The sequence below is a fragment of the Eptatretus burgeri genome, chromosome 17, assembly GCF_056783735.1.
Source record: "Eptatretus burgeri isolate ZD-2024b chromosome 17, Ebu_testis_v1, whole genome shotgun sequence".
NCBI classification, from domain to species: domain Eukaryota; kingdom Metazoa; phylum Chordata; class Myxini; order Myxiniformes; family Myxinidae; genus Eptatretus; species Eptatretus burgeri.
Genome location: NC_140977.1, coordinates 15,379,183 through 15,390,907, shown reverse-complemented (window position 1 = coordinate 15,390,907; position 11,725 = coordinate 15,379,183). Strand labels below are relative to the sequence as shown.

Sequence of the window (11,725 nt, the reverse complement as noted above, 5' to 3'; positions counted from 1 at the left end):
TATCTATATATATATATATATATATATATATATATATATATAGTATATATATAGTATATATATATATGGCATATATATGTATATATATATATATATATATATATGCCAGTATATATTCTCTCTCTCTCTCTCTCTCTATATATATATATATATATATATATATATATATATATGTATATATATATATATATGGCATATATTCTCTCTCTCTCTCTCTCTCTTCTCTCTCTCTCTCTCTCTCTCTCTCTCTCTCCTTCTCTCTCTCTCTCTCTCTCTCTCTCTCTCTCTCTCTCTCTCTCTCTCTCTCTCTCTCTCTCTCTCTCTCTCTCTCTCTCTCTCTCTCTCTCTCTCTCTCTCTCTCTCTCTCTCTCTCTCTCTCTCTCTCTCTCTCTCTCTCTCTCTCTCCTCTCTCTCTCTCTCTCTCTCTCGCCTCTCTCTCTCTCGCCTCTCTCTCTGCCTTCTCTCTCTCGCCTCTCTCTCTCTCTCTCTCTCTCTCTTGCCTCTCTCTCTCTCTCTCTCTCTCTCTCTCTCTCTCTCTCTCTCTCTCTCTCGCCTCTCTCTCTCTCTCTCTCTCTCTCTCTCTCTCTCTCTCTCTCTCTCTCTCTCTCTCTCTCTCTCTCTCTCTCTCTCTCTCTCTCTCTCTCTCTCTCGCCTCTCTCTCTCCTCTCTCTCTCCTTTCTTTCTCCTCTATCTCTCTCTCTTTCTCTCGCCTCTCTCTCTCGCCTCTCTCTCTCCCTCTCTCTCGTCTCTCTCTCTCTCTCTCTCTCGCCTCTCTCTCTCTCTCTCTCTCTCGCCTCTCTCTCTCTCTCTCTCTCTCTCTCTCTCTCTCTCTCTCTCTCTCTCTCTCTCTCTCTCTCTCTCTCTCTCTCTCTCTCTCTCTCTCTCTCTCTCTCTCTCTCTCTCTCTCTCTCTCTCTCTCTCTCTCTCTCTCTCTCTCTCTCTCTCTCTCTCTCTCTCTCTCTCTCTCTCTCTCTCTCTCTCTCTCTCTCTCTCTCTCTCTCTCTCGCCTCTCTCTCTCTCTCTCTCTCTCTCTCTCTCTCTCTCTCTCTCTCTCTCTCTCTCTCTCTCTCTCTCTCTCGCCTCTCTCTCTCGCCCTCTCTCTCTCTCTCTCTCTCTCTCTCTCTCTCTCTCTCTCTCTCTCTCTCTCTCTCTCTCTCTCTCTCTCTCTCTCTCTCTCTCTCTCTCTCTCTCTCTCTCTCTCTCTCTCTCTCTCTCTCTCTCTCTCTCTCTCTCTCTCTCTCTCTCTCTCTCTCTCTCGCCTCTCTCTCTCTCTCTCTCTCTCTCTCTCTCTCTCTCTCTCTCTCTCTCTCTCTCTCTCTCTCTCTCTCTCTCTCTCTCTCTCTCTCGCCTCTCTCTCTCTCTCTCTCTCTCTCTCTCTCTCTCTCTCTCTCGCCTCTCTCTCTCTCTCTCTCTCTCTCTCTCTCTCTCTCTCTCTCTCTCTCTCTCTCTCTCGCCTCTCTCGCCTCTCTCTCTCTCTCTCTCTCGCCTCTCTCGCCTCTCTCGCCTCTCTCTCTCGCCTCTCTCGCCTCTCTCTCTCTCGCCTCTCTCTCTCGCCTCTCTCTCTCTCGCCTCTCTCTCTCTCGCCTCTCTCGCCTCTCTCGCCTCTCTCGCCTCTCTCGCCTCTCTCTCGCCTCTCTCGCCTCTCTCGCCTCTCTCGCCTCTCTCGCCTCTCTCGCCTCTCTCGCCTCTCTCGCCTCTCTCGCCTCTCTCGCCTCTCTCGCCTCTCTCGCCTCTCTCGCCTCTCTCGCCTCTCTCTCTCGCCTCTCTCGCCTCTCTCTCTCTCTCGCCTCTCTCGCCTCTCTCTCTCTCGCCTCTCTCGCCTCTCTCGCCTCTCTCTCTCTCTCGCCTCTCTCTCTCTCTCGCCTCTCTCTCTCTCGCCCCTCTCTCTCTCTCTCTTCTCTCGCCCCTCTCTCTCTCTCTCTTCTCTCTCTCTCTCTCTCTCTCTCTCTCTCTCTCTCTCTCTCTCTGTCTCTCTCTCTCTCTCTCTCTCTCTCTCTCTCGCCTCTCTCTCTCGCCTCTCTCTCTCGCCTCTCTCTCTCTCTCTCTCTCTCTCTCTCTCTCTCTCTCTCTCTCTCTCTCTCTCTCTCTCGCCTCTCTCTCTCGCCTCTCTCTCTCTCTCTCTCTCTCTCTCTCTCTCTCTCTCTCTCTCTCTCTCTCTCTCTCTCTCTCTCTCTCTCTCTCTCTCTCTCTCTCTCGCCTCTCTCTGCAGTGGTGAATATAATGAATTTTCTTGTTGCTCAATCTGCCTTGACACGCATGAAATTTCAAGTTATGCTTGAGGAGATGTACATATGACATTCTGTTTAACAGCAATGTCTGTTGGCTAAGTCGTGGAAAGGTTTTGGCACACTTTGTGAACTCCATCGATGCAATCAAGATCTTTTTGTCAGAAAAGGTCAAAACTATCCCAAATTGGTTGATGACATATTTCTCGCATTAATGTTACTAACTGACATCACTGCTCATTCAAAAGAACTCGGTGTCCATCTGCAGGTGTAAGCCAAACTGTTAGGGATCGTTTTGAAACATGGAAAGCATTTCTTGCGAAACTTGCTCGTTTTTTTTCTCAGGACATTGGCACCTGGACTTTCCATTATTTCTAACATTTAAATAACTATCCACACATTGTCCCATCAGTGTTGCTGAGTTTGGACTGTACATGCGATAACTCGCATCAGAAATATTCTGTCGGATTTAAGGATTTCCAACGTTTTGACCTGATGTTTTCCTTTTTAGTTAAACCAGACAACTTTGATTCCAGTGGCAGTGATTTGACAGGGTGAGGTCACTCGACCCAACATTTGCTGCTTCTGCTCTCCCAACAATGGATTGAGATCCTCAATGCCAGACATGAAATCAGAGCAATCTCCCTTCAGTCGATACAGTCTTGCACCCTGCTCCACACACCAAACGCTCCTCCTATGGTTTCCAAGGACGTCGCCACTCATGCCTCGCAGACTTCTTCTCCTGTTTCGGGAAACATGTGACCTTTAATTGAGTTCTCTTATCGCCTCTTCCTGTCCAGGCTGGAGTTCCTCAAGGCAGTGTTCTGGGCCCTGTTATTTTTCTGGCTTTCATCAATAATCTCTCTGACTATGGAAAATCTTCTTTATCTCTTTGCTGATGGCTCCATCCTCTGCTGTACCATCTGTCAACCCTCAGTTCGGCAAGCACCAGCCTCTTTAGTCTTTGCAGATCTGGAAAAAATAACAAACTGGTCGAACATGTGGAATATGTCTTTCAATCCTGACAAATCTCACACTCTCACTGTGCCTCAATGAAAGGACCGTCTGGAACCCCCCCCCCTCCCCCATCTACTTTCTCAACAATCCTCTTGAATAATTCCTTTCATTCAAGCTTCTAGGTCTCACTGTCTTCCTTGATCATTCCTGTGAAAGCTACATTTCCAACCTGGCCTCCAAAGCAATTTACCCACTTGGCATCCTCAGTCATACAAAGTTATTCCTTGGCACACTTGAGCTCCTGACCACATACAAAGCTTTGTTCCGCAGCCTGATGGAGTGCTGCTCTCTTCTTTAGGCTGGAGCTCCCACCTCTCACTTTTCTCGCCTTCACGCTGGGGAAACCAAGGCATTTAGGATCATTGGTATCTCCCGCGTTGAGGCTGAATCTTTGGGCCTCCCACTCTCTCACTGGAAGCAGGTTGGTGGTCTTCCTCTCTTCTCCAGTCTCCTTTGTGGTCTTGCCCCCCCCCCCCCGCTTTGTCCCCCCTCCCGCTCATATTTCCGTGGGGAGCTCAAGGTCCATCAGCAACCCCCTTCTCATAAAAGTACCAAAATCATGAATCACCGCTCGCCTTCACTCTTTCATTCCCTTTTTCCCACCTTTGGAATAAACTCCGACACTCTCTTCAATCCCATTCTTCCCTCCAGGCCTTCAAAACTGCCGTTCGCCACCACCTCTTATCTTGCCCCATACAAAACCTTGATCTTTTCTATCCCCGTTAATCCACCCCAAACCCACCTCCTTCAAATTCCCTGCTTTCCTTCCTGAAAGTCCTCTGATGTCCATCTTGTATCCCCCGTGTCCCCCGCCCCATCCCTCTGCCTTTCACAGATCTCCTAATGTCCCTGTTCCCCACTGTTTTGTCCTTCCCTCTCCCGCCACTCTTGTCTCATGACTCCCTTGCTGTGCGTTATGTTTGCTCTCATAAAAGCCTTAACAATAAATACAAAAAAAATGCTAAATTATGACGATCATGGAGAAAACCCAAACTTTTTTCACAGAATAATGTATATTTACATCAAGAATGTTTTTTATGTTGTATTTTTTTACCTTTTTGCAATACAACAAATGCATGCGAAAATACAGTTGAACATTTTTGGGTGTGATTGTCAGAATGATATTATGAGTATTCTGCAGAATCTGATTTTTTTTTTACAGGTCACGTGATGTTACATTTACAGGTGGATCCATTGAATCGCGAAAGGAGACTGCAGCTACTTGTAGGAACAGCTCAGACACACGTCCACAGGACCCGCCAACTGAAACGAGCAAGAGGACTTTTTACAAACAAGACAAACCGAATAATGAAATGTTTGCAGAGAACAATTTTCACAAGTTTTATCGTGGCAAGAAAGCTGAACAAACTTGTGGAAAACCGTTCATTCAGTCGTCCACCCTAAAATCACATATGAAGATTCACAATAGAGAACGCCCGTTCAAATGTACAAGTTGTGGAAAATCTTTTTATTCTTCATCTCACCTTAAAACACACATGATGATTCACACTGGCGAACGCTCATGCAAATGTACAAGTTGTGGAAAATCTTTTATTCGTTCATCTGACCTTAAAAGGCACATGATGATTCACAATGGAGAACGCCCGTACAAATGCACAAGTTGTGGAAAATCTTTTTATTGTTCATCTCACCTTAAAACACACATGATTATTCACAATGGTGAACGCTCATGCAAATGTACAAGTTGTGGAAAAACTTTTATTCGTTCATGCAACCTTAAAAGGCACATGATGATTCACAATGGAGAACGCCCATACAAATGTACAAGTTGTGGAAAATCTTTTATTCGTTCATCTCACCTTAAAACACACATGATTATTCACAATGGCGAACGCTCATGCAAATGTACAAGTTGTGGAAAATCTTTTTTGCGTTCATCCGACGTTAAAAGGCACATGAGGATACACAATGGTGAACGCCCACACAAATGTACAAGTTGCAGAAAATCTTTTATTTGTTCATCTCATCTTAAAACACACATGATGATTCACAGTGGAGAACGCCCATACAAATGTACAAGTTGCGCAAAATCTTTTAATCAGTCATCCAGCCTTAAAACACACGTGATAATTCACAATGGAGAACGCCCATACAAATGTACAAGTTGCGCAAAATCTTTTAATCAGTCATTCAGCCTTAAAACACACATGATGATTCACAATGGAGAACGCCCACACAAATGTACAAGTTGTGGAAAATCTTATTATCGGTCATCCACGCTTAAAACACACATGGTCAAACATAATGGTAAATGCCCATACAAATGCACAAGTTGTGGAAAGTCTTTTAATCAATCATTCAGCCTTAAAACGCATATCATGATTCACAGTGCTGAACGCCCATACAAATGTACAAGTTGTGGAAAATCTTTTTATCACTCATCCAGACTTAAAACACACATGGTCAAAAATAATGGTATATGCCAATACAAATGCGCCAGTTGTGGAAAATCTTTTATTCGTTCATCTCACCTGAAAACACACATGAGAATTCACAGTGGTGAACGCCCATACAAATGCATAACTTGTGGAAAATCTTTTAGTTGGTCATCCAGCCTTAAAAGGCACATGACGATTCACAATGGTGAAGGTCTACACGAATGTCCAAATACTGATGGTCGGAGCAACATTAGTGAAAAAGAAAACCTTCACTAGTTTAGTGAGTATCTTAAAAGCATTCCTTAATATCACTACAAACGAGCTCCAAGTGGAGGCTGTCAGAGGTTCAGTGAAGATTTTGAAAAGAACCCTTGGGAAGTGGTGATGATAATGAAGTTTCACAGTTTGGTTCATGAATCATGATCCTTTACCAAAAAAGGAAGTGGAGATTTTTAGTTCTGGGAGAACATCATCCCACCTTTTGAAACCCCCAAATGAAGATAATAACCAATGACACACACACACAATTATATATACACACACACATGTATGCATACATATGAATGTGTGATGATGATTGACACACCACCACTTCGAGCTATCACTATCAGTGACCCCTATCAAGCCACCATCCTGTGGGGAAAGCCACATGATTGGCTACAATCAAAGATTTCCCAATCATGGTGAACCCTCTTTAATGGAGGGCACGCTTTTGAACTCAGATTTTCAAAGAAGTGAAAAAGGGACACAGATATTGAATTGAAAAATATTTTCAACAAGATATTGAATTTTCATGAAAATGCCGATTTGAATAAAGTGATATGTTGGAGCCATGGCCTCACCAGTTTATTTTAATGAGATGAACATGTACACAAGAGTTGTGAGATATGGTGTCTTTGGTGAAGAGTGCGCAAGTTATTACAGACACCTTGGGCAACTTCCAAATACAGTTAATTCAAAAAGTATTCACATCCCTTGGCTTTTGTCACATTTTGGTGTGTTTCAGCCTGAATTTAAAATGCAATAAATTATAAAAAAAAATGTCACCAAGCCACACAAAATACCCCATAATGAAAAAGTGAAAACATGTTTTTAGAAATTTTTATAAATGAAAAGCTGAAATGTTTTACATCAATAAGTGTTCACCCCCTTTGTTATGACACTCCAAATTCATTTCAGGTGCATGCAATTTCCTTTGGTCATCTGTGAGATGTCTCTGCAACTTGATTGGAGCCCACCTGTCGCCAATTCAATTTATTACGCTCGCCGGAGAGGGTACTGCATTTGGGTGTGTAGAAGAAATTCTTCAGTCATCCTGTACATTTGAATCATTTATTTAATAAACAAATACATATGCGCATATGGAGTAATGTAGAGAAAATAACACAGTCGTCCTCCAGATTCTAAAATACATGGAAATATTGAGTTTTTACCCCTCAGCCCGAATTGGGCTGAAAAAGGGTTATTGTCGTCACAGGCGTTGTCCGGACGTCCGTCCGTCTGTCAACTTTTGGTTTCCGTCGATTTCGAGGAGAATGCCTTGTCCGATTAAATCCATTTTTGCAGGGTGTGTTGTGGTTGAGTCGTGGAAGGTTCCTTTCGAAAATGGGTGCTCTGTGATTTTTAATGTGGCCTCCATGGCAGCCATCTTGAAATTGGTTTCTGTCGATTTCGAGGGGAACGCCTTGTTCGATTAAATCCATTTTTGCAGGGTGTGTTGGGCTTGAGTAGAGGAAGGTTCCTTTGAAAATAGGCGCGTTGCGATTTTCAGTGTGGCCGCTACGGCAGTCGTCTTGAAATTGGTTTTCGTCAATTTCGAGAACGGCTTGGCTTGTCCAATTAAATGCATTTTTGCAGTGTATATGTTGCAGTTGAGTAGAGGAAGGTTCCTTTCGAAAATAGGCGCGCTGCGATTTTCACCAGCCGCCACGGTAGCCATCTTGAAGTCTGATTGATTTTCGATATGACGTCCAACGTGCTCTAACTGACTGCATCATCGTGATATCACTGCTTCCTTTTACAATGCACGGGCTGAGGGGTTACGCCCGCTTTGCAGAGCTATTTTTTTATGTAGTGTTCCTTGAGACAGAGCTCACTGAACAATTTTTATGTAGTTTTTCATTTATGGCACCAGTTTATCAGGTTTTGGTATTCCCAGGTGGAGATCATTTTCAACTTTTGTGCAGCAGTCAGCATAATTTTGTGAAGGATTGTAGCATATATTTCAAACCCAGATGTGTGGATTCTCTCCTGGCACAGAATGACATCAAGACTGCAGCCCCTATGGGTACATTGATGGATTACACATAGATCCACGTCAGTCCGCTTTTAACAGGCTTAGGAAATATATTGTTGTTGGGCCGGGTCTCGGTGGCGAGCACGACGGCAAGATGGAGCAGTAGAGTCGGCTCCACCGAACACCCGGAATTTATCGGTCGTCACCCCTAGATAACTCCGGAGCCGATGGGTCCCATATCGGACCTAAGATCGCCAATCGGTCGACCACGTGGGCTAGGGTCGATTGCCAATTTCAATTTACCTAAATACCCACGTCGTCCAAACTACCGGTTAAACTCGGCAGGATCTGCGCGAACCGAGCCGTACCCCGAGTGGAGAGTACCAGAATCCTGCCGGGCTGATCGCAGTATTTTGGCAGCAATGAGGCCTCCTAGTTCCCATTCGCAGCGTGGCAAACCAATGATAGAAACACAGAAATGAGCTGGTACATTCAACAATAGGGGTATTTATTTACAATAGGGGGGAAGGGAAGACACAAAGAGCAGAGCTATCACGACTAAGAAATGTATTAAATGTACAAGCAAAAGCACTTAACAATTCTACTTGGACAAGACAGGCCCGCACACAGACATGCACACCCAAAAAGAAAATGGACCCGCCAGGTCTTTATTTAGCTCTCCAGCCGAGGAGGATAGTTCGGCTGGGAGTCAGGACGGCTGGCTACCTGGCCGCGAGTGCGCGGCTGGTCGTCCACCCCTTCCCGGAGCTCCGGTCGCCAAAGGACGGCACAGGGCAGCCGAATCCAGAGGAGGCGAGACGAGGTGATCTCCCTTGATGAAAAATGGTCGCTCGCTGTGACACACCAGACGAGACACCCCGAAGCGCGGGATGCAGTCAGCCACAAACCCGGGCAGAGACGCGCACTTAAGCAGACTCAGGACAAACAACTCTTTTCACGCTCGTCCTGATAACCACACTCTGGCTTTGGATGCCAGGTTGGAAATGTCTGAACTGAAAATGTCCTCTCCCACCAGAAATGTCTCGCATACGATCACTGGCTGCTCGGCAAACGCCACAATCTCAATCTGGCGAACGCTCCTGCCACGAGCACACTGTCTCTCGAACGCTGATCCAGACAACCACTCTCTCTTTTAGGAGGGAGGGACCTCTTCTCCTGGCCACTCGCCTTCTGATTGGTCAGACCCATCGCGCGATTCCCTGGCCGTCTCCCATTGGACGGGCCCACGGTAGGTGGGGCAACTCCCATCCTTCTGGGTGGAGTCCCGATCGGAGGCATTTGTAGCTCCGCCTACCTCCCCACGTCCGGCCACGAGTTATTATAAGTGAAGATGTAAATAAAAAGAAAACCCTGACTATCAAAATAACTCCGCAGCACACGAACATTTAATTCCCATGAAACATAGGATGGGACCCTAACTAGAAACACACACTTACCGATATAACTGATCTACAAGGACTCTGGCTGTTGTGTGCTTATGGTTTTCAGATTTGTAACACTACCCCCTCCGCTTTTGACAGACTTGTCCCGAGTCGTCAAATTTTCGTGTGACCAACATGTGTAAGTTTTCCCCTAATACGTTTTAACTCCGGATCCCTGAGCGCGACATTTTTTCATACAAGTCCCAAAAATAAATAACCTAGTGTGCTGCGTAACTAAACTAACAGACTCACACAGACGACTTAAATACATTGCCGGCGCTAAAACAAACAGGTTGGGTCAATAACTTATTTACAATCTTAACTAATATCTACACTAACCATGGCCCAGGACCTGTCATCTGTGGGGAAAAGGCACGGCAAAGTTAACAGTTTGTGTCAGTGAGTGCTCAGCAGCTGAAGGTCGGTCGTCCTCAGGGCCTGCTCAAAAGGTCCCCCTTGGGTGTGCGTTTCAGCGAACTTTCTTTTTTTTTTCTTTCATACCCCCAGCTGCTGGAGGCAACTCACCCTAACACGGAAGGCCATGCGCCGTCCCACAGGCCATTTGAACACCTTTATGCAGGAGAGGTGGCCAGGCTGCTCGATGGAGTCTCTGGCTCATGGAAATGGATGGATGGGATGCACAACACAAGGGATGATGGATGCAAACAATGCATGAGCTGCACCAATGCAGTCCCGTGGTGAGGCTGCCTGCAGGGCAGTCCTTGCAAAACACACTGAAGGAGATCCTGGCGCACATGGTTGAGGATGATGGCACAGGGGCAAATGCCAATAAGGGTAGCAGGCATGGGGTTATGGCAAAGGCAGGCAAATCAGGCAAGACAAGGCAATGCGGACCAGGAACTGCAGCACAAGCAGGCCGGCATGTGAAGCTGGCCGGCCTCTGGTCTGGTCCATGTGGGTCTGGAGGGAGTGCGGTGGTGCCGGCCGCTCTGAAAACGGGCTTGGCCCTACCTTACTGTCTTCCCCCAACCTATCGCCTTTGCCTGTCTCTGTCCATACCCACTCCCTTAATTCGCAACAACAAAACAACAGAATTTATCCCCTTTTTATTTTTTATTATTATTTTATTTTAATTTTTTTCTACAATCTCGTCTCCCTAACCCCCTTTATCGTCTTTATCCGGCTAACCTATCCTGTCATCCTAGCCTACTCCCAACCCCTAAAATCCTTTTTTTTGGAGCGAATGGAGGGAGAGACTAGCGTCCTGTCTCGAGGCCCAACAAAGCCTCAGAATAGACTCCTCCATAATTCAGCCATCTTACAAAGGTGGGTCCAGCGGCCTACGGAGAGCGAAGGGAAAGATGGTGCGAATGGGTACATTTCCTAATGAATGGGCACTCATTAACTTTGAACTACCCCGGGGCTTTTCAAAACGCCTGCCACTTTAAACGTTTGGTTCTAAATCCATGATTCCCGTCACATGTGTTGGTGTCCCTTATAAATTTTTGCCCTGCCCACAAATTTTCACTCGTGCCCTTGCACAATTTCATGGCTGGGCAGTGTGGCTCAACTGGCAGGGATACCCATCTGCCGGACTCTAACTACGGCACCCCCGGGCCCTGAGGCTGTCTCCGAGCCTACCTGCTCCCTATGAATGTGGGGGATTGCCCTTCCTGGCATTTCCCCCCTTGCATGCCCACGTGGTATCTTTGGTGCTCCAGGTCCTTTTCCGATGGTCGCCCATGCCCAGTACACTATCCCGGTCCCTTAGACCCATGGCCTACTCTGGCCGACTAGTCCGGTGCCGGGGTGCCCTTTACTCAATACTCCCCTTTCCACAGCCACGCTCCCAGCCGGTCAATGGGCTCCTGCACCCTACAAAAAAGGTTATGTGCCTTCTTCCACCACCAACAACAGAACGACCTCCTTTTTGTAAATTTGACTCACCCAATAACTAACATTACACTGACCCCGTAGTCAAGGAGCTATTTCGCATATAGGCCTTAAAATAAGGTCTTGCTCAACCCACACCACATACAAGGTCTGAATGCATATTATGTTAGGGCAACCTCTCCTTAGCAGTTTTAGGGTGGGTGTCACTTCAAATTGTGGTATAGCATTTTTTCTCCATGCCATTTTGTATGGTGGGGATCAAATAAAGTTTTTTTTTTTCCATGAATGGGAGAATGTGATCCATGGTGGGTTGCTTTAGTCGATTGTATCTTTTGAACTGGTTAATTCCAATTATTCTACAATGCATGGATATAAGGAGAAGACATTGGTGCATACATATAAATTACTGTCAGTGAAGTATTCGTCGAAATTCATATGTAGAATCCCATAACGCAACAAACATGTAGTACAATTCACCTGGCAAATCGAAAAAGTGTGTTTGTGGTTTTGTATTTCTCTGTTTGCTGAATGTCTTTTGAATGCATAATTTTT

At 45.8% G+C, this 11,725-nt stretch overlaps 1 protein-coding gene across 6 annotated transcripts in view; it reads left to right on the top strand.

Moving 5' to 3' along the window:
- LOC147009385 (uncharacterized) overlaps positions 1-6,470 on the top strand; it is a 70,682-nt gene extending 64,212 nt beyond the window's left edge. For all 6 annotated transcript variants that reach the window (XM_085861889.1, XM_085861888.1, XM_085861891.1 and 3 more), the window contains one exon: positions 4,428-6,470. In XM_085861889.1, coding sequence (XP_085718015.1) covers positions 4,428-5,917 — 1,490 coding nt within the window. In that variant the 3' untranslated portion in view covers positions 5,918-6,470. The remainder of the gene's footprint in view (positions 1-4,427) is intronic.
- The last annotated feature ends 5,255 nt before the right edge of the window (positions 6,471-11,725 follow it).